This window comes from Coffea arabica, chromosome 6c (genome assembly GCF_036785885.1).
Source record: "Coffea arabica cultivar ET-39 chromosome 6c, Coffea Arabica ET-39 HiFi, whole genome shotgun sequence".
In the NCBI taxonomy this organism is placed as follows: Eukaryota; Viridiplantae; Streptophyta; class Magnoliopsida; order Gentianales; family Rubiaceae; genus Coffea; species Coffea arabica.
In genome coordinates this window covers 62,308,353-62,330,452 of record NC_092320.1, presented here as the reverse complement: position 1 = coordinate 62,330,452, position 22,100 = coordinate 62,308,353, and the positions used below count along the sequence as shown (strand labels likewise).

General features: G+C 35.9%; 1 protein-coding gene across 3 annotated transcripts; it reads left to right on the top strand.

Annotated features, from left to right (window-relative positions):
* Positions 1-683: 683 nt before the first annotated feature.
* LOC113691482 (uncharacterized) lies at positions 684-21,886 on the top strand. Of its 3 annotated transcripts, none has more exons than XM_027209627.2 (27): positions 684-822; positions 992-1,261; positions 1,645-1,704; positions 1,807-1,899; positions 3,993-4,221; positions 4,804-4,910; positions 5,782-5,841; positions 6,560-6,660; positions 8,170-8,264; positions 9,042-9,062; positions 9,161-9,256; positions 9,411-9,531; positions 9,673-9,852; positions 9,983-10,173; positions 11,170-11,441; positions 13,309-13,410; positions 13,968-14,144; positions 14,254-14,442; positions 15,603-15,844; positions 15,948-16,094; positions 16,584-16,803; positions 17,390-17,515; positions 17,659-17,799; positions 18,728-18,799; positions 19,266-19,445; positions 19,713-19,772; positions 21,274-21,886. In XM_027209627.2, the coding sequence occupies exons 1-27, from the start codon at positions 817-819 to the stop codon at positions 21,346-21,348; spliced, it is 3,633 nt and encodes a 1,210-aa protein (XP_027065428.1). In that variant the 5' UTR covers positions 684-816; the 3' UTR covers positions 21,349-21,886. The 3 variants fall into 3 exon arrangements, with proteins under 3 accessions (XP_027065428.1, XP_027065427.1, XP_071910102.1); XM_027209626.2 differs by having other exon boundaries at positions 5,782-5,844; XM_072054001.1 differs by lacking the exons at positions 684-822; positions 992-1,261; positions 1,645-1,704; positions 1,807-1,899 and having other exon boundaries at positions 4,087-4,221; positions 4,817-4,910; positions 5,782-5,844.
* Positions 21,887-22,100: the final 214 nt, after the last annotated feature.

Genomic DNA, 22,100 nt, shown 5'->3' with positions numbered 1-22,100 from the left:
CAATCTTTCGATTATACTAATTCTCCAGAAGTATGTAGTGTCTTACTCCAAGGATACACAACGAGGTAGCACCCGAGGATCAATCACAGGATCTGCTAGTAACTACAAGAGTATGGAACTAGTCTTACTACTTGCAATTTCTACTTAGAATATGTATTTTGGTTTGTTGAGTTACAAGATACACCTAGGCTTAGTTTGGGAGTTTAGGATAGAAAAGAAAAGAAGGGAAAGCTTAAGTTATGAAAGAAGGGAAGAGATTGTTATGTTGTTTGGGAGTTTTGAGAATTAGTGAAATGATTTTGGACATAGAAATCATTAAATATTTGTTCAAAATCTTTTTAAGGACAAAATAGGCATTTTAAAAAAAATATCAAGCTTTCTCCAAACTTTCTTCCCATTTCTTTCCGATTTGGGAGGAAGCATTTTCTTAACTATTCATCTTTCCATTTCTTTTCTTTCCTACTTAAAACTAACAAATGAAGCAAAAGTAAATTTTCTCTTCTTTCCCTTTCTTTTCTATCCAAATCTTCACTCCCAAACGAACCCTTAAAGTACAAGCTGTACGTTTATCATTTGACGTGTGAAATTGAAATGTTTTGCTACTTTAAAGTGTGAAATCGAAACTTTTTCCATTTGAAGGGACCAAACTCAGAGTTCAGACCATTTTTGAAGGACCAAAATGTAATTAAGCTAATACATTTTTTTTTTTTTGGGGCCAAGAGAAGAAACTAATTTACTAACGACCAGTTGAACCAGGTCGAATTCTGATCTTTCGCTCCTTCTGATCTCTGCTCCTCTTCTGATAAACCCCAAATCATGGCGGTAAACATTCTCAGATCCTTTCGCCTCTTCATTTGCCTCGACAAGAAATGGAAATAAACCTCTGAAAACTGAAAATACACTTCAAATTTCACTGATTTCATGATATATACTATGATTTGTTCGTCAAATTAGTTTCTAATTTCAGAATCGTTAAAAAAAACGTGTGCAGGATTCTTCGGGGACGACGCTGATGGATCTGATCACGTCGGACCAACCGTCGTCGACAGTGCCGTCGTCGGCGGCTTCAACTACTGCTTCCTCGACAGCACCGCCGCCCCAAACTACGACAGCAAATATTGGGGCGCCGATTCCGGTGGTGGTGGATAAGAAATCGAAGAAAGGAACGTTAATGCAGATCCAAAGCGATACGATTTCCGCTGCCAAAGCTGCTCTTAACCCTGTCAGAGCTAACATTATGCCGCAAAAGCAAAAGAAAAGGGTATAGAAATGCTCATTCCGCAAAAGTTGTGGTTTTTTTTTTTTCAGATTTCTCTTGTAATTTTGTTGGAAGTGAACTTTTATTTGGAGGTGAAAAAAAAGGAGTAAAACTTCTGCTTTACTACTTTGGGCATTGATAAGTGAGTTGCATATTCTATCGTTCTGAATTTTAGTTGTTTATGTTGGAATTTTAGATAAGTGTACTAATTTAGCTTACAATTGCTTGCTTGGTTATTCACTAAGCATAGTTAGGTGAAATTCTGTGAGTTTGTTGGGATTTATTTCAATTTTTTAGATTCATTGAACAAGATGAGTAGAGAATCAATGCTGTGATTAAGCTTGTGTTATGTTGTTAGTAATGCCTGTTTTATTCTTTTGTTTCAGCCTGTTTCTTATGCACAATTGGCGAGGAGCATTCATGAATTAGCAGCGGCCTCTGATCAAGTATGCTGGTGTTTAATCTATTTTGACATGGAAAACTCGTGTATATTTTTCCGGGTTAAGTTTAATGAAAAAGTTCTGTTTTTTTTTTTGAATTGTTTGTAGAAAAGTTCCCAGAGGCAATTGGTCCATCATGTGTTTCCCAAACTGGCTGTCTACAACTCTGTTGATCCATCTTTGGCACCATCTCTTCTCATGGTATGAAGCCAGATTATTAAATGTGCCTGCAACTTTTGGATCCTTGTGCAGCTTGTTTTGGAGCATTAAGCATGATATACTGAACATGTGTGATAGCGTTAAGGACATTTCTGAATCATTTTGCAAGCAAACTGCTGTATGTGCCAGAACTGATATTCTGTGGCATTTTAGACATTTACAAAATAGTACTAACTACAACAATAGGTCATTTGATTGCTAGTTTAAACATATTTGTATCTGTAGGAAGTTAGTTGAGAATATCGTGAGAGATCAGTGTGATTTTTGATGTCGGCATATGGCTTACTGCAGTTGTACTGTGCACATTTTGAACTTGAAATAGTTAAATAGCAGCAGGGATGCACTAAATTTGAGTTTTCTAGATTTTAAAGTGCCAATAGGAGTTTCATTTGTCATAATCACACTTTGCTCTTAGCAATTAGTACAGAGATGCAAAGTGTTGGAGCATGAGATAGATTACTGGTATCCTATATTTGTGATAAATCAATGACCTTCATAAATCTAATAAGCTTTAGGGACATTCAATTCAATTTATGTAGAATGACTATCCAAAGATGGGAATTGATTGGTGACTAGTTGGTAATCAGATCTTTATTGGGCAAGAAGTTCATGTTGGTGGCATTGGCATCACAAACTGGACTTACTGTGATTTAGAGGAAGAGACTTTGATGGGATACTATATTAGTTTAAGGACAATTACCTGTAGAGTAGTGCAATAGTTTAATCCTTCTTTTTCAGAGCCTTGAGAACTTAAAACATTTTAGAAGAGCTTAGTGCCTTTAACTACTGTAGCATTCTATTGTTATATGAGGCATCCTTAACCGATGTGGAGCCTTTACGCTAATGAGAAGGAATCTGATGAGGAAAAAGCGTAGGAGGATCTTTTGTTTCATTTTGTTTTTCTCTTTCGACCTTTAATTGCTTTGCTCGAGGAAAAGTTTAGGTAGCTGATGCAAGGAACATGGCGCAGGAAGGAAATTGAGAATGTCCATTTATATGATTCACGAGTAATGTTGCAGATTTTCGTGGACTATATGGGTGGAATGAGCATAAGAAAATGTAATGACAACAAGGGGAAGTGCGTGTGGTGTAGCACTCGTCTAAGCTTGGCTTTTCATTTGCGTCTGACTATTCTTGTGATTTATTTTGCTTGTGCATGTCAATTTGGGGACTTTTTCTGGAGCAGTCATTTACAATTTATTCTTTTGTTTTTTTTTTTTGAGTTTAGAGCTGGGTAGTGCAGAGGGCATAAAATATATAAGCTGTGCGATGATGGTCCTGTCAATTTCAATTCTTGCAGCCCTTTTTTTGGGATCTCTTTCTTGTGAGATTAGCCACTAAAATTGTACTTGTGGGCATCTCATTATTTGCAGTACCAGTGTGAACCAGGAGAGCTAGACTTTTGCTATTCATGGATATTAGGAATGTAGACCTGATGTTCTGTGAATGGTAACAAATTTAGAAACAGTACTAAGCAATTCTTCAGACACAGTACTAAGCAATATGGATTTTTTGCTGCTTGTGAGGAAGTTAAAGTTTGTGTTGGATGGCCTTTCAAGTAGTAGTGCTCAAGTATAGGAGTCGAGGAATGCTTTAGATAGTTTTAGAGAGGCCTTTCTTTTGCCTTGAAATCGTCTAGCTTTTTGGCTGTAACTCGAGAATTCAGTTCTTTTATATTACTTTTCTGGGCACTCTATAAAAATTCTGCTTTTTGAGCCTTTAGAAAATTTTGGTTTTATTTTGTTATGCCTTCAATACATTGCAGATGCTTAGTAGAAAAGGTTGTATGGTCCAAGAAAAATCTTCACCCGTTGTAGATTTACTTTAGGAGGTAGATATTGTGCTTGTCAGTGAAGTGATAAACTTGATATGCATTTTCTTGATAAATTGGATATGACAATTAAAAATTGCTTCTTCACATAGATTACATTAATATGCTGTTGTCTGTGGGAATAAAAAATTGACTGTTAGAAAATATGTTCAACTGGATGTGTTGGATTTTGCTGTGTATTTATTTTGCCAAAGTCAATGTTAATTGACTGTTTTTCCCTTATCTATCTTCTTATGGCTGGCAGCTTGATCAGCAGTGTGAGGATAGGACTGTTCTGCGTTATGTTTATTATTACTTGGCCAGAATTCTTTCAGACACTGGTTCACAAGGTTTGAGTCCAGGCGGTGGGATTCCTACTCCTAATTGGGATGCTTTAGCTGACATTGATGCTGTAGGCGGAGTGACACGAGCTGATGTTGTACCTAGAATTGTAGATCGGCTAACCTCTGAGGCCTTAAATGAAGATGTTGAATGTAAAGTGTCTCTCAATCTCTGTCTTATTTTATTTATGAGATTTTTTCTTTTGGGTATAACTTCTTACTTCAGTTACTTCTAATTAGTTTCCTTTTGGTTGTGCCTTGTCAATGCTATGGGTTGATGCTGATGTTTAGTGTAAAGTGGTATAGGAGCTTATAATCCATGAATCAGCAGAGAGCTCTTAAATTTCTTCAATGTAGTTACTTCTGAAAAAACTTCATTTCTTTGTGCCTGATCAATGCGGGGTAGGGCCGATAAAACTGGCTAAGAATTGGTGATGATAAATTTATGGCTTTAGTTGACTGTCATAATTTTGTCCCAGTCATGTGTGCTTCCATTTGAGGGGCAGGTAGTATTCCGGCTCAACGGGAACTCAAGTGGTTAGAGTAAATGACATTTCCTTCTGCATAAAGGCAATTATCTGGATAGAAACAGATAGGAATGGTGAATATAATAGATTAAGGTAATCTTGTAAGCATCAACTGATTCATTTATCTTACCTTGAAAATCCATCTTCCTATCATCTACGGTTTTTATTAAGGTTTATCCATTGTTGATATCTCTTTTCACATGTGAAGTTCATCCACGAAGGCTCCAAGCATTGAAGGCTCTGACATATGCTCCTTCCAGCAGCTCTGAAATCTTGACCAAGTTGTATGAGATTGTGTTTAGCATTCTAGATAAGGTTTGTCTTGATGCAAAAGATATATGCCTCATATCTCTCTCTCTCTCACGCACATTGGAAAGATGAGTAGCTTTTGCTCTTTTGACAGTTCTTTGCTACTCTTACTCTATTATGGGCGTGAACCTGTTTAGATTGGTTGCAACTTAGATCTGTGGTTTTTCCTGAAAAGATGTTGACTTCTAAAGGTTCTGCTCAAGAAATTGAATATTGGAGTCTATTACACTATAAAAGTTGTTTTCTGCTCCAATTTTAAGGCAGATAGATAATATATGCTAACAGAAAATAAATCCATGAATGACAGTCTGATCTGGATCTTACTGGAGCTCATGTAACAGGAAAGCAAGGACCTAAAATCCGATTTACGTTGGATGCATCTTTAACGGGCTAAGTAGAGGATGGTATAGGATTTGTGCTTGGACATAGTAGTTAATGGCTGATGCTTTCAAAGATTTGACGTAATATTTAGACTAAAAAGAGGAGTAGAGAAGGTGTAAAAAAGAGAGAAAAAACACAGATGTGAAAGTAATCAGTGTTATCTCCATTTATTCTGAAAGGAAATTTTTAATGACCTCTGAAGTGTGGGCATTAGTCATGCACATCATAGAAGGACATGAATCAATCTTCTGAAAACTGGAATTTTTTTTTTCTTAACTGCCCCCATGGTGGTAACTAGAGTAGACCTTCGTAGATGTTGTACATTCCCAAATATTGTACCTGAAACACTTTTTGGTTTGATGGACAATTAGAGAATTTGTTTTTTAATTCATCTATGTTTTGCATAGTTGTTGATGAGATTCTATACTATATGATTAGATAGTTTGAGTGTGAACTGAAAGCTGTATGGCTATATTAATTGTCGCTTGTTATTTAGGTTGCTGACCCTCAAAAACGCAAGAAAGGCATCTTTGGGGCAAAAGGAGGCGACAAAGAGGTAGTATGTTACTCACTTCCGTCACTTAATAATTTTTCTGCTTTATTTGGTTTTTCGTTTTTTCCTGGTATCCTAGTATTAATCAGCCCAACCAAAGTCGTTAAAATTCATGATTTTTTCTTTCCATTCATTTATTTATTTATTTTTTTCATGTTCATGATTCTCATTATTTCCCTGTATAAATTATCAATAATTTTGTCTGATGGCATCTGACTTATGCATTTACTGAGTTCTTAGTTGTGTTTGCAGTAGATCCATCTGGACTAAGCTTCTAACATGATAGAGACTGGGTGTATGATTTGATCAGATTGCTTTGAAGAAATGGGAAAAGATTTTTTTATGGAATGAAATAGACTTTATCTGGACAAAATTGGCTTATTTTTCTCAAATTTTTAAGAACGACAAATAGTTTTGGATGCTAGAGAAATGGAAAGATCATTCTCATACAGCTTCTCAATTGGGGATAATGATGCTAGGAAATATGACTCTTATTCTCTCTATCCAGTAAAAGCTCTTCTTTTCTCCATGACGGAAGAAGTTTGGCTTTTGTGAAACCAAAAGCATATAAACTTCTCAATGTATTAGAAGTAAACTAGCCGGATGTGTCAAGTCAAAGATGACCTTTCTACATTGGATATCATGGTGTTGATCTATATTTGATACATGACTTTTACTGAAGTGTGATTTTGATTTTTTTGTTCTGTTTATGTTGTCTCAGTCTATCATTCGAAGTAACTTGCAATATGCTGCCATAAGTGCTTTGAGAAGACTTCCTCTTGATCCAGGAAATCCAGCATTTCTTCATCGTGCTGTACAAGGGTCAGCTATTTATTTTATCTTGTTTCTATTGCTCGATGGAATGGCAGCTGTAGTTTCTTTTGCATTTTGGCTGTGATGATATTTCAGTAATAAAGGTGAACGGGATCAGGGGAACTTTTTATTCATGTTAGTATGTAAGGTTTTCACTACTGCCATTGAATGTTCAAGAAAAGTTACTCCTTGCAAGTTGGAGGCCTTGGTCATGTTGGTTCATCCTAGAACATTATTCACTCTTTTGTAATTAAATACATAGTAATGTACTAATTCCAAGCTTTGGATAATGGAGTTCCAACAAGGTGGTCGGATAGATATATGCAAATGTGGATTAACCAACATACTGATCTTACATGTTTTCCAATTTATATCTAACTAATATGTGAATTCATTTCAGAATGTCAGATGTGTCAACCCAGGAAATTCTAGCAATATTGGAAGGATTAATTTTAGGAAGATTTTTTTTGAAATTGATTCACCTTGAAAGGCGGCTCTTGAAGACTTTCTACAGAATCATATTCTAGGATGAGTAAATATTTAGGCAACAATAGCATCTTTGTAGTTCTAAGGTTGGTTTTGTTTATTTGTGGATATTCTACAAATTCCAAGTGTATCATAATTAGTTCATGATCTTGGTGTATCTATTCAATTGTAGACTGGAGAAATAATATTATTTGGTCCTTTTGGTTTCATGATGCTTTTGGAAACTTTTTGTTGGGAGGAATACATCAAGCTATCCAGCTATAGCTGAAAGCATTAATTCCTTTTCCTGTTATTTTTTCTTTCCCTATTCTGGTGGATCTCTTTATCAAAATGCAGGCCCAGAAAAGTCCTTGTTTTGATCTCAAATTTCAAGGCCTAATTGATCTCATGTCATATTGACCTCAAATAAGGACTCGAGGACTATCCATTGTAGGCAGATCTGCCTTTAATTTGTTATCACTGTACGATTTTTCCGTAATTATCTTGCTCAATGGATGTAAATATATGCCACTTCCAAGTTCCATCCACTGAAAAATTGGCAGTATTTATCAATCTAAAGTAGTTTGTGTAGCTTGTGATACCTTTGTTCCCAAATTATGGTCGTGATAAAGTTTCTGCATTCACTTGTTCAGGCAACTGCTTTATTACAAAGATTGCGTTATAATTCTCAAATGGAAATCATTGGTTCAGTGTTTTTACCAAATAACATGTTTTGGCTCTCCATGTACTTAAAATTTTCTTCTTTGGCATTATCTCTTATTTGCACTAGCTCTTGAAATCTGCATTCCCTGCCAAGTCTTTGTTCCTGATCCCACTTTCTTTTTCTGTATCTCTGCTTCTTTACTTCTGCATATGACGCATTGGTAAACAAATGTTGCTGAAACAAGGTTCAGTTTTAAGGGTTTATTTTCATGCTATAGTATTTTGGTACAGAAATTTATCTTGACCTTTAATGTTGAGATTTATGAGTAATGATTTTCCGTCTTGCATATCTAACACTGTTTGTCATGTTGTTTTCCTTTGTTGTTGCAGAGTTTCATTTGCTGATCCAGTAGCTGTTAGGCATTCTTTGGAAATTCTATCTGAACTAGGCACAAGCGATCCATATGCTGTTGCAATGGCGTTGGGTAAATGAAACTGTTTAAAATCTTAAATTAATCTTAAAGACATGTCTGCCATTTGGATTCAATCTGAAATGGATATGTATTTGACTCTGAAGTTTGAGTTATGGCAAAAGTTAACAAACATAATGTTCTAGAACTACTACATGAAAAGAAAAACACAAGAAAAGAATGCATTTTGAATGCATGACCTTAAACAAAACTTAAGAATATATCTGGTAAAATTTGCTTGTTGCATCAATGCTCCAGCACTAAACATATTATTGAGCTGCTGTACCATGAACTTTCTTTTTCAACTTTTTGATTTTATTATTGGCTTGTGAATTTTACCTTTGTTGTTAAACCCCTTTTCTCATTATTACGATTTTACTTCCTGTCTTTTCCCTGGTTCATTAAATGGACTTTGAAATATTCCATAACTGATTATTTTGTTGTGTATAAAAGTGTATAGTATGGGGAGAAGATTTCACTTGTAAATTAAATGGGATGCCCAAATAGGGAATTAAATGTGGTCATGTGTGGTAAGTTGTTTGGAATCTTGGGTCACTGACATAGTAGCCTGTTTTAGGATAATTCTTTTTAATGCAATTTAGGCATCTCCTGCTCATTCTGTTGTTCTGGTATTTTTTACATTGCAAAGTTGAGAACCTTTTTTCTGTTTCTAGTGAATTTAACATATGAATTGTAATTATAATTTTTCAATTTCATAAAACATGGTGGTCTAGTTTATTTTGGCCTTAGTTTTGGAAGTCATCCTTATGGGCCTAAATTTTCTCTTTGCAGGAAAGGTTGTGCAACCTGGTGGTATGTGTGATAATTTCCTTTCAATTGTCATGTTTTCTATGTTAACTGGCATTGGTTTCTGTTGATCCAAAATTACTTCCAATAATTTGTATAATCAGGGGCTCTGCATGATGTTCTTCATTTGCATGACGTTCTTGCAAGAGTTGCATTAGCCAGGTTGTGCCATACGATTTCTAGAGCTCGATCACTAGATGGTATGTCCATTTCAGAGTACCTTGCACAACACCATGAATTTTCACTTATTACTTTTTTTCCCCTCCTTTTTCTCCCTTCTCATTTTTCTATGTTGCAAGCTTGTTAATTGTTTAAAGATGAAAGCATTGAAAGATTACATGGACATGTATGCAGATCGGCCAGATATTAGGTCTCAGTTTAGTTCCGTGCTCTATCAGCTCCTCCTTGACCCCAGTGAAAGAGTTTGTTTTGAGGCTATCCTCTGTGTATTAGGAAAGCTGGATAATGCAGAGAGGTATACTGTTTATTCCAAATTCAATTTTTCCTCAGCTCTGCTTGATAGTTAGTTTGTCGAATTTGCTGCAGCATCTCAGATCCTTCCCGTTTTGGTATCTTCAGTACTTCTCATTTGTCTTCTTGCTTTGATTTTCTGTAGGACTGAGGAACGAGCTGTTGGATGGTATCGTCTGACAAGAGAGATTCTTAAGCTTCCTGAAGCACCTTCTGTGAAAGAGACAAAGGCTGATTCTAAAGATGCTGCTCCTGCAAAGAGCTCTAAAGAAAAATCTTCAAAGACAAAGCGGCCTCAACCGCTCATAAAACTTGTAATGAGGAGGTTCGTTCGTTTCTCCTTTGCTTGAAATTCTATATGGACTTATTTTTCCGGAATATAGTTATTTGTGGACTGAGCTAGTCAAATGTCATTATGATACCAAAATTGTTTGACTGCTGCTATATTTTTGCAGGTTGGAGAGTTCTTTCCGTAGTTTCTCTCGTCCTGTACTTCATGCTGCAGCTAGGGTTGTGCAGGAAATGGGGAAAAGCCGTGCTGCAGCTTTTGCTGTTGGTTTACAGGATATAGATGAAGGAGTTCACATTAATTCATTCTCTGAAAGTAGTGATTCATATGATCAAGATCTGAATGAGACATCTGAGGGTAGCAACTTTGTCATAATATCTTAATTCTCTTTGCTTTTTAATCGCTTGGTGTTCGACTCCATGTTTGTTGCCATGAAACATCTCTATGATGCATGATGTAGTTCTATGTCGTTTACGAAGTTTTCTTCAATGATGTTTTGCTTGGGTTATTCTTTGGTTGTGTCATGTATCTGCATAGTTTTTACTTGCAGACTCCTTGATATGGTTTTCCATGATTACTAATATTAAATCTAATATTTACATCTTTTGTATCATGGATCAGTGAAGGGCTTATACATAGTTATTTGTGTCTGTGTAATTAAAGTTTCATGCACATAAACCACGGGCTTTTTATGTATGATGTCCTTTGCTCTTAGTTGTGAACTGAGTGCATGCAGGATTGATATAACTTTCTAATATCTGTAGCTGGCCTTGCTAATCTTGATGTTCTTCATTTCTTTTCCCTTTTGCTTGGGCCCATATATTTGTCAATGTCAAAACCCTAGTATTTTATGTTTTAATTTCCAAGAATGTGTATAAATAGATGTTGGTGGATATACTTTTGGTTTTACATGAAGGAAGATAATATCCAACAGGAAAAGCTAAATCTCGGTTAGATAGCACTGGCCATTTTTGTTCTGTAAATTATGGTGATAGCTTATCTGGTTAGTAAATTCTTCATAGGTCAATCTGCATTGTATTTTGTGCTGTTATGCCTGGAAACTAATTTCAGTGATACATTTTATTTAGAATTTTGAACATTTTATATCTCCCCGTTCTAGGCTTCAAGATTTTATTTGCTTTTTTTTAAAAAAAAAAAAAATCAAATGGAGTAATGGTGTCCCATATAAAGCAAATAAGTACAATCAATGAAAAACTGAAAAGGTTTTAGTTCTTTTGTACTTGTGTAGCTTATGCTGAGAGAGAACTGTTAATGACCAGTGGTTTAACCTTGTCTATCTGTTAAAAGTGTAAGCAATTTTTATTTTTGCTCTTCTGATCTCTTCTTTGTTAGGTCTTCGTCGCGTTTCCTCGGTATCTAATGGAACAAGTGGCAAGGACACAATTGCAGGCCTATTAGCTTCCCTGATGGAGGTGGTACGAACAACTGTTGCATGTGAATGTGTTTATGTTCGTGCTATGGTAATAAAAGCTCTCATATGGATGCAAAGTCCACATGAATCATTTGGTGAACTAGAATCCATCATTGCATCCGAGCTCTCTGATCCATCTTGGCCAGCAACATTACTAAATGATATATTGCTTACATTGCACGCTCGTTTTAAGGTATGTAAATGAGCAGGTGACAAAAGTAAAACTTATATTGATATTTTGTCCTTTGGGAATTGGATGAATCACTTGTATATCTGTAAGGTATTTTTATGCCACTAATTGGCCAAAATAGGTCTTTATTATCTTCTGCTTCAGTTTTCACAATTACTGAGATCCTTCATGGATTTGCTGCACATTGGAAGAAGCTTTTTCTGTTTAGCAAAGAGTTGGCGTGAGAGTTAGGATATCAAAAACTATAGGGTTGATATATAGTTGAATTTTTTGTCTCTCATTGGCTTCTTGGACTACTTCGTCGAATTGCTAGACATTATTCTGTGGTTTCATGTAGAACTGGTAACATGGTCTTTTTCCTAATGCTATCTCATTTTCTTTCCTTTCGTTCTATGCTACCATCCGTTTCTGGGGGTTATGGTTCTCATCAATTCTGGAAGTTTGGTCAGTTTAGCTTGTGATTGGCTTTGGGAATTCTCCTGAATTCTTTCTCCAGTGCTTAGCATTCTTTTGTGATTTCAGTTGTACTATGGGTTCCAATGTTTCCTTGTTTGCCAATTTCCTTCTACATTTTCTTTGGTTTGGGAGAAAAAGTCGTGAAAGGTTTATTATAGGAGTCTTTATGCTTATCCTTTAGAGATTTTGCTTGTCCTTTTTTTTGTGAGAAGATTTGCGTGCAGGGAACTTATCCAATTATTTGGTCATTGGGATTTCATGATATTCACTGGAATGAGATGTGATTTTGACGAGTCAAAATTCTGTTGAAACTGTGTTCTGAATGTCCAGTTGGACATTTAAGGCTGTAGTAATGCGCCCACCTTGATTTTTTTTTTATCAATTTTACTCTGTGTGTGTGTGTGTGTTTTTTTTTTGGTGAGAATCGTAGTATTGAGCTCTGGGGTCTTTTTGTTACCTTGAAAGCTCAGTTAATCAATTTCTGCTACTTTCAACAGCTGGTGGATGGAAAAAGAAGGCCAGCCTTCCTAAATTTTGGAAAATCTGTTAACTGCCTTAGGAAGTCATTCTTTTTTTGTTCCAACAAACGTAATTAGTACTTTTATATATTAACACTTGATAGTGCAAGCATTAGTTACAAAAAGGGGCAACTGCCCTCATATCTTTCCTAGCTATATCCATCAGCCATACCGGGAACTCATTGTCCCATTCTATATCATGTACTAGCTTAATTGCATTTTGAGCTAGTGTATGGCTACACATGTTGCCTGCTCTATACACAAAGGAGAAATTGCACTCTTCAAAATCTTCCTTCAGCTCCTCAATATCCTCTAGAACTGTTGCAATGCTAATGTCTTGGACATGGCTTGCATTGATTTGATCGACCACGGATTTGCAGTCTGATCGACCTTGGATTTGCCTTAGGAAGTCATTCTCCCTTGAACTTTTTTGACCCCCCCTTGCTTTTGTGTTGGAATATTTGAATTGATTTTTCAACTTAAAATACAGTTAGGAACAGTAGCTTGTTCATTTAATTTGCTTTTGTTACTCAAATTCTAAATGTTAATTTACTAGGTATGTGGACTTGTTTATCTGCATCAGAATTTTTAATTTGTCAAAAGAGTGTATTGAATGCTGAAGTGTGTGATTCTACATTTTCCCTATAGGACAACTTGTATGAGAAATTTATTGAAAATTATCTAACCTTAAACTTGGAACCCTTCAACCTCAGATGTTGTCAGAAAAGGATTCCATTGCATATGTATGTTTGCATCTTTATCTATGATATACATTCAATAAACCAGTTAGGTCTTTGAGCATGCCTGAAGTTGAGACTACATTCATTTGTATAATTTTCCTCCCCTTATTTGGCGCCATATATTTACAGCTATCTTTTTCATTATGGGCTTACTAGGCTACACCAGATATGGCTGTTACTCTTCTTGAAATTGCAAGGGTTTTTGCTACCAAAGTTCCTGGGAAGATCGATGCTGATGTTCTGCAACTACTGTGGAAAGTAGGTTCTCACTGATTGTTTCTCAACTTGGATTTGGTATTCTGTGACTAGGCTGTATTCTGACTTATAAGATATTAATCATCATATGTATAAACTGCTGATTCTGGTTCTAAAAAGAATCAAGTTTCTTGCCATAATTTTTCCCCGTGGAATAGTAATTGTACAACTAGAAAGAGCAGATATCCCAACAAACCACCCATGTATAGAAAATGATCTGAGTAGAGGTCTAAAGGAGTGCCAGTAAGGTTGTCTGCTAATATGTACAGTCTGAGGTTTGTTTTGTGTGCCTGTGGATTTCATGAACTTGAGGAGTTTTGTGTTGACCTCATTTAGCCAATGAATTTGGGGACTGCGTTTGCCAGAAATTGAGGCCTAATGTTAGTTCATTAATGGTGGAAAAGATTTCTTGTCAATACATTTTTATTTATTAATTACCTTGCTTTGTTTTATGCTTTTATCTTGTGTTAAAAGCCATCTCTCTGATTCCTCTTGTAGCTTTTTTTTCCCCCTCTCTGTGGTTGGTAGGACACTGCTTTTAATAGCGTTTATGCTTGCAGACTTGTCTTGTTGGAGCTGGCCCTGATGGAAAGCACACAGCTCTCGAGGCAGTCACAATAGTGCTAGATTTACCACCTCCACAGCCTGGCTCAATGTCTGAGCTTACCTCAATTGACAGGGTATCAGCATCCGATCCAAAATCTGCTTTGGCTTTGCAGCGTTTAGTCCAAGCAGCGGTAAGAAATGTGTTTAATTGATGGGATCCAAGATGATGTTTCTGATCATTTCTAAACAGCTATTGAAAGTTGGCTTCTTCAATTAGCAATGTTTGTCATGCAATTGCAGGTTTGGTTCCTTGGGGAGAATGCAAATTATGCTGCCTCTGAGTATGCTTGGGAATCAGCTACACCTCCTGGTACTGCATTAATGATGTTGGATGCGGATAAAATGGTTGCTGCTGCAAGTTCTCGCAATCCAACTCTTGCTGGTGCTCTAACTCGGCTCCAAAGATGCGCTTTCAGTGGTAGCTGGGAGGTAAGATCAAATACTGTAATGATCATTGCATGGGCTTGAAAAGTTAACTGTTCTTCGTGCTTGTGAAATCTGGTGAATATAGACGAATATATCTCAATTTGAAATAGAAATATATGTTGGTTTCTTGCTTTAAGAATGTACCTTCGCTTGGTGAACATCTATATTCAGCATATAGAGGTGAAAGAAGCATCTTAGATCTGGGTAGCATGGCAACCTATGCAATCATCATCAAATTGCACCACCACACATGTCAATAGAGCTCAGGAGAAAACCTTTGTCCAAATCTTCCATTTACGACTTGGGGCAGGTTGCAATGTAGGACAGGCATTTCCTAGATTCTGTTGTATCTTGTGTATTAGACTTGTTGTTGGTAGTAATAGCTGAGCTGTGGGACTTAGGAGACCCAATATAAGCCTAGCAGTAGGTTGTTAAACATCCATATCATCACTACCACTTGGCATGTCGAAGACCAGAGGAGCAATTCTTGTGGGGAGCAGGACATGATCTATTGCTTATTCGGGTTTTAAAGGAAATTCTATCTGTTGGCTTCATTTAAAGAATTATAGCAAAGGCTTGTCAGTGCACCATGTACCTAGCGATTCATGAGATATACTCTCTAAAAGCACTCTCACTTTTTGACATCAACATCTTGCATTTCAATTTGGTGTCAGGTGTTAACCTTAGTCAAGAAAAGTAAATCTTTCAGGAAAGTTCTCTGTTGTGGGCTTCATCTGAGGAATTAGAGCAAAGGCTCATCAATGCAGATGTAATTACAAATTCATGAGAGAGAGATTCTAAAAGCACCCTTACGTTTCCACATTGATATCTTGCATTTCAATTTGGTGTCTGGTGTTAACCTCATTCAGTTGTACTATTTCCAAATACATATTTTGCATGGTCATATGATCCCCATATATGAGGATAGAATGTGAATATTTTAGTTTCCTACCTACCCCAATGTATTTTTCCTTGGCTACATGTAGGATATATTTACTTTCTGTCTATGAAATTGAGAACATAATTGGTTTGCTGCTTTTAAAAAAAAATTTTTTTTCCAGCAGGGGAGGGGTGGAATTTGAGAAATGGTTTGAACTGGTTTGCTGGTTCAAATATAGCTCATCATAATTCTTCTTGTTATTTTTATTTTTGTTTTATTCCAGGTTCGTATTATTGCTGCTCAGGCTCTTACAACTATGGCAATTAGATCTGGCGAGCCTTACAGGCTGCAAATCTATGAATTTTTACATACCTTAGAACAGGGTGGTCTGCAGTCTCAACTTGCAGATATGCATGTTAGTAATGGAGAAGATCAAGGAGCTAGTGGTACTGGCCTTGGATCTTTAATAAGTCCTATGATAAAAGTCCTTGACGAAATGTATGGTGCACAAGATGAGCTGATAAAGTAAGAGTAGGATTTGTCACTTTTAGCAAGAAGATGTTATTAATATTCGCAATTGCTGCATATATCTGGTTTCTAACACATATTATGGACCTTCATACTTCAGGGAGATGCGGAATCATGACAATGCCAAAAAGGAGTGGACAGATGATGAACTTAAGAAACTATATGAAACTCATGAGAGACTGTTAGATCTTGTTTCACTGTTTTGTTATGTACCAAGAGCCAAATATCTTCCTTTGGGGCCGACAAGGTACATTATTTTTGGAGTAAATTACAGTTACCTCCTTTAATTAGGACTGATCTCAACTGAGGCCAGTGTAATTTTCTCCTATTTTATCATTTTTACTGAATTGTTATACTTTTTTTTTTGGGGACTTTGAACCTTCAATGTCCAATTCATTTGTTACAAGTAATATTTGCAGTTTGCTTTTCTTTTCCTTTTTCCAATCTTTCTTACATGGCAACTTGATGCATGTCTGATGTAGGGTTTTTATTTCAGTTTCATTTCTTTGGGTATTTTGAATTATTTACCCACAAATTTATGTCCACTATAGATGTGTCAGACATAGTTGTGGCTAACAATAAAAAAAAATGAAAGTCAATTTAGTATAGATCGCAAACTATTTATACATTTTTGTGGCTAAATATTGGTGTTAATTTTATTCTTTTCTTTAATCTGCCTTGGTACTCACAATATTCATATTGTTTACTTGTTTATCTATATTTAAACACTCAACAGTGCAAAACTCATTGACATTTACCGCACTCGGCATAATATAAGTGCATCAACCGGCCTCAGTGACCCAGCTGTTGCCACTGGCATTTCTGATCTTATCTATGAAACAGCCAAACCAACGCCTGCTGAGCCTGACACACTTGATGATGACCTTGTAAATGCATGGGCTGCAAACCTTGGTGATGATGGCTTGTTGGGAAGTAATGCTCCTGCAATGAGTAGGGTACGAGATCAATTAATCTTCTGTTTTTGTGTTTAGTTTTTCTTTTTAAACATTAGTAAGAGGGCTTCTCAGAGGTGCTAAGAAAGTCATATTTTTGAGATTGAGGGATTGAAGTTTCGCCAACTTTACATTCTTACAAGTACCATGGATTTTGGCCTGGTGGTATGAGGTCCACTCATTTTTTTTTCTGTTCGGTTACTTCTGCATTGAACATAAATAACTCCGGCTTTGCACAAAAATAGGTTTCCAGTCAGTGCTGTTTTTCAGAAGCTCATTGAATAGCAATAGATTATTGATGTTGGATGAGAGTATAGATCCTTTCTTGGTTCCTTAAGCTTGTGGACATTCTTGTATCCACTGGTTCCTTCTAGTTGAGCCTCTCAGTTTGTAAACATGTTGGTATCTTAATTGTTGCGAGTTATTGGAAGTAAACGGTTGCTTTAGGATTTCATAATCTGCTATCCTAAGAAGTAACCTACTCATATCATCATAAAAAAACTCATCCATATCTCACATCCCTGCTATAAATTGTTGCCTTTTTATGTCATGCTGGATTACATATTCTTTGACCTTTGCATAACTTTAGGTAAATGAATTCCTTTCTGGTGCTGGTACCGATGCTCCTGACGTTGAGGAGAATATTACTTCTAGACCTTCCATGAGTTACGACGATATGTGGGCAAAGACTCTTTTAGAGACCACAGAAATGGAGGTTAGATACTGGATCTTATAGCTGTGCAAGTTTGTTGTAGTTATGTTTTTAATTTGCTTTGTGGGAGGTTCTTGGACTTGGATTATATTGGGGTCTACTTGTATAATAGATAGTTTTATACTACTATCATTTTGTTGTCACAGGAAGATACAAGGTCTTCTGGTTCTTCTTCCCCTGACTCGGTTGGATCAGTTGAGACATCGATATCATCTCATTTTGGTGGAATGAACTATCCATCGCTGTTCAGTTCGAAGCCCTCCACTTATGGTTCTTCTCAGTCCACGGTATAACATTTATGGATTTTAGATACATTCTAGTTTAATTGCAGTTGGATACTAATTAGGTATTCTTTGACCTAGCATTTAATTCTGAATATGTTTGTTTTAGCATAAATGTTTATTGCGTAAAACTTTGTTTTATTCCAATATCTTGTTCTGTTAATGGTTAGGAGTTGCTGTTATCATATTGGGTAGGGTGGTTTATAATCGTTTCTTGTTTTATCTGAATATTGTGTTTTGTTACCAAATTTTCCAATGCAAAAGGGACTGAAAAGGCAATTAAAGGAAATATCTTGAATTTTAGTAACAATTAGAAAACAATTTAATATTTTTTTCATCAAAACTGTGGATCCTTTTTTGTTTTTGTATTTTATTGGTTTTTTCTCATGTGAGCTGTCAGTGCAAAGGAAAACTGCACACAGCACAGTTACCATTATTATGGGAATAATTGATCCACAAAATTGCAAATTATTTTCCACAAGGTTTTTTCCACTTTTGAAAATTTGATGGAATTCCTCAACCTTATAACAAAACGTGAGTAAACACATGGCGAAAGCACACTGTTGCAATTCCGCAAATGTTTGGTATGGTTCCAGTATCTTTTGAGACAAATGGGATCGATGTGAACCGGTTTCTTTTTATATTGTCATTGCTTTTATGTACAACATGCATGAACATAGGAAAGCAAAGAAAAAGCATCTTCGCAATAATGCTTCCAAGTTTACAGCTTCATGGCATTTCTTGTTCTAGGGTTAGTTTGCTGGAACCTTGGAATCAGCTAATTGCTGTCTAGAAACTTTTATTTTGACAAATAAACTTTATAATTTGAGTTCAGCTCCTTCAAGTTGATATGATGAACAGGTTATTTATTCAAAAATGACAGGCAAATGGTATTGAAGAAGATAATGATGCCACATTTTTTTTTTAATGACAGGAGAGGGCTGGTGGAAGCAGATTTAGCCATCCTTCCTTTGGAGGAAACTCATATGAGGGTTTTAATTCCCCGGTATGGACATCTGAACCATTGAGTTGTGCTTATTGCCATCATTAATTTACTAAATGTAAAGAAAGAGCTATAGTTGTGTTGTAATTTTCATATTTAAATATCCTTTAAAGATCCTACAACTGGTGTAAGCTTAATTATAAATCAGGATACGTCCGTAAAAGAAGCAGAGAAAGTTGGTTTCCCAACTCAGACTGTTGTCTCTCTTATTTTGCTTAGAATCTGGTGACTGCTTTATCATGGTTACTTAGGCTGGCTGGTTTTTTCAAATTAGATCAATCTTCATTTTTTAATGTCATTTCTCAACCTAATTAACATCTACACCATACTGCATCTTTGAATTTGATTCCCCTGTTTTGAGCTTTTATGCTGTCATGGCAGTGGTGGTTCTTCTTTGCTGCTACTTTTTTAAATCGTATGTATTTTTGAAAGTGTTAATCCCATTACTTCTTGTACTTGGGCATTAAAGATAAGAGAAGAGCCTCCCCCATATTCATCTCCTACCCATCAAAGATACGAGTCATTTGAGAACCCCTTAGCTGGTCCTGGCTCACAAAGTTTTGGATCCCATGATGATGAGCGACTCTCTTCCACAAATCGACAACATGGCACAGCTCTTTATGACTTTACTGCTGGTGGTGATGATGAGGTATGCTTTGTGGTTTTGTGATGAGCTGTGGTAATTAAACTCTGAAGAAATAGGACAAATTAATCTTGCAATACTACACTGCTACTTTCTGAGTGATGGTTTACTTATACATCTTGTCTATTTGTTGGTTGTTCTGATATTCTAAGTATGACATCTTAGTTTATGGTTGAGGCCCATGGGTGTCCAGAGCTCTATATCTATAAAGTCGCTGTGCTTAAGCATTTTGTTTCTGGAAATTGATGTTTGGTGGTTTACCATTTTTTACAGCTGAATCTGACGGCAGGAGAAGAGGTTGAAATTGAATATGAAGTAGATGGCTGGTTTTATGTAAGTAAAATGTGCACATGAACTCAAGTCAATTTCGTTATGCCCTCATCTCTCCTTGACTGTGTTTTATCTTATCGTCCTATGAGGAAATTTTGTCCTTGACTTTGTTTTGTTTCTTAGGATTTCTAATCTTATAGATCAAATAAGATATTCTTTTGAGTTGTGCCTGTTCTTATTGTGTGTGTGTTAGTTATGTTACTCTTTTATGTCAGTTTAGATGAAATTTGATCACAGATTCTTTTTTTCTTTTGGATGTTGCCTTGTCGAAATTCCTTTTTCCAAATTAAAGCCGTTTGCGAGTTTTTTGGTTGATTATGTCTATGGAAGAAGGATGTGGAAGAGATGTAACCTTGAGTTGAATGTTCATATCTTCCATATGTTCCTTTTACTCAATGGATTTTGCTAAACTTTTCTCTGTATTAATGCATAGGTAAATGGAATTTGTCTAACTTTATCTAGTCTTCATGGGCACATATTCTCTTGTGCTATAATGTGCTCTGTATTTGCAATTATAGCATTCTTTAAACTTCATAACTGTTGCCCGTCTCTACCTACAAATGGAATTTGTGGAACAGTTTACATAGGATAAGTTTATCTTCATAGTTGAATAGAACTAATCATGCAAAAATTTTAAGGCATGAAGGAATGAGTATGTATTTGGGTGACCCATAATGGAGGATGTATTTGGTTTAGACTGTCAGAGAAAACTCTTACGTCAAGCTAAACCACAATGAGGTTTAATGCTTTTAAATTTATCAGATTAAAATGCTATGTGTTCTTTTACAGAATAATTTGGTTAAACCTGAATGTGTGTTCCTGTCAAACGAATCTGGTTCTGGTTTAGGGCAAAACATGCTACAGTATATAACATGTGGACCTGCAAAGTTAAACAGCATATTCTTTTAGAAATGATACTTTATAGCTTGACTTTTAATACTGCTATTGAAAAATGATAAAGAGGCATAGAGTCTTTGTAGGGGGAATGAAATGTGACGAGAAACTGTATTTTCTGAATTTTTTTCCCCATTTATGGGTTCTTCTATTCTGGGCCTACATGGGCCTGGCGTTTCATTATCTGCAAAAGTTTCAAGTATTGTATGTCAAAGTGTACACAATTTAGGGGGTGGGGCATAATGTAAGAGTTTTACAGTGGGCCACCACCTTCTTTTTGTTGTGCTTAGGCACAGAATAGAAGAAACCTTCATTTATTTATGGCTTATTTTTTTCCTTGAAGAGCTTAATGTGAGTGTCTGTCCTCTTTATTGTCCAAGACCAAAATATATGGTCTTATAAATGCATTTATCTCATGATTTTTAGTGATTCGGCCTGCAAGAAAATGATTAGTTCATATATTGGGTCATAGTTAGCTTCTTTGATTGGTTGTTTATTTTCTCTCTCTTTTTTCTTTTTTTTGGTAAGAGTTTATTTGCTCTCTAATCAGTAAACTTTTTTCTTTCTTTTTAAATGTGGCTGACATGTTTGATTGCACATTTTCTTGCAGGTGAAGAAAAAACGCCCTGGGAGGGACGGTAAAATGGCTGGGCTTGTCCCTGTACTGTATGTCAGTCAGTCCTGAGTAAAGATATTTATAGTTAGGTGGTATCCTCTCACCTTGCTAGATTTGGATGGCCTTGCAAAATATCATTCGATCGATGGACGTATAAAGGGATGTACAAGGAGCAAAAGGCTTTTGGGCAAATTCGCCTCGGGTATGCGCAAAATGGCTTTCTCCTTGGTTGTAACTTCTAGCTATGTGCTTTCAATCGGCAGTCTGGTCTTTTTAAAAGAGAGGAGTTTATATGGAAATATTGGCTGGTCTCTTTGGGGGCGGTTATCATATTTTGTTGTTGTGATTGTTTGCTTGTACCATATTCATTTTGGGTTGGCTTCCTAGTGTTTTAGCAATCGTGTTGCCACGATTCATTTTAGATCAGTTTTGGCATAGTATTTTGCTTTTCTTGGCTGTAAATTTATATAGACGTGTTATTCATTTATAGTCAATTGATCTTTGTGTATTCGAACCTGCTGAACAATGTTGTGCTTTTCCGAGTAAATTAGGTTGGCCATTGTGGAAAGCAGGGAAAAAAAAAAAACCTAAATAGCTGTTTCTACTAGTTTGGTGTCTTTAAGCTATTCTTAATGCTTTTCTAGTTGTTTTTTTCAATTGTGGGTCTTTGTTTTTTAATCAAATTATATACATGTTTTTGATAAGATTTGTACATTAGATCTTCATTTAAATGTGCACAAGACTCTAACACTTGCTTAGTTTTTATTTGATAACAAAATATTTTTTAAATAAACTTGTTTACCTTTTTATTACACAATTAA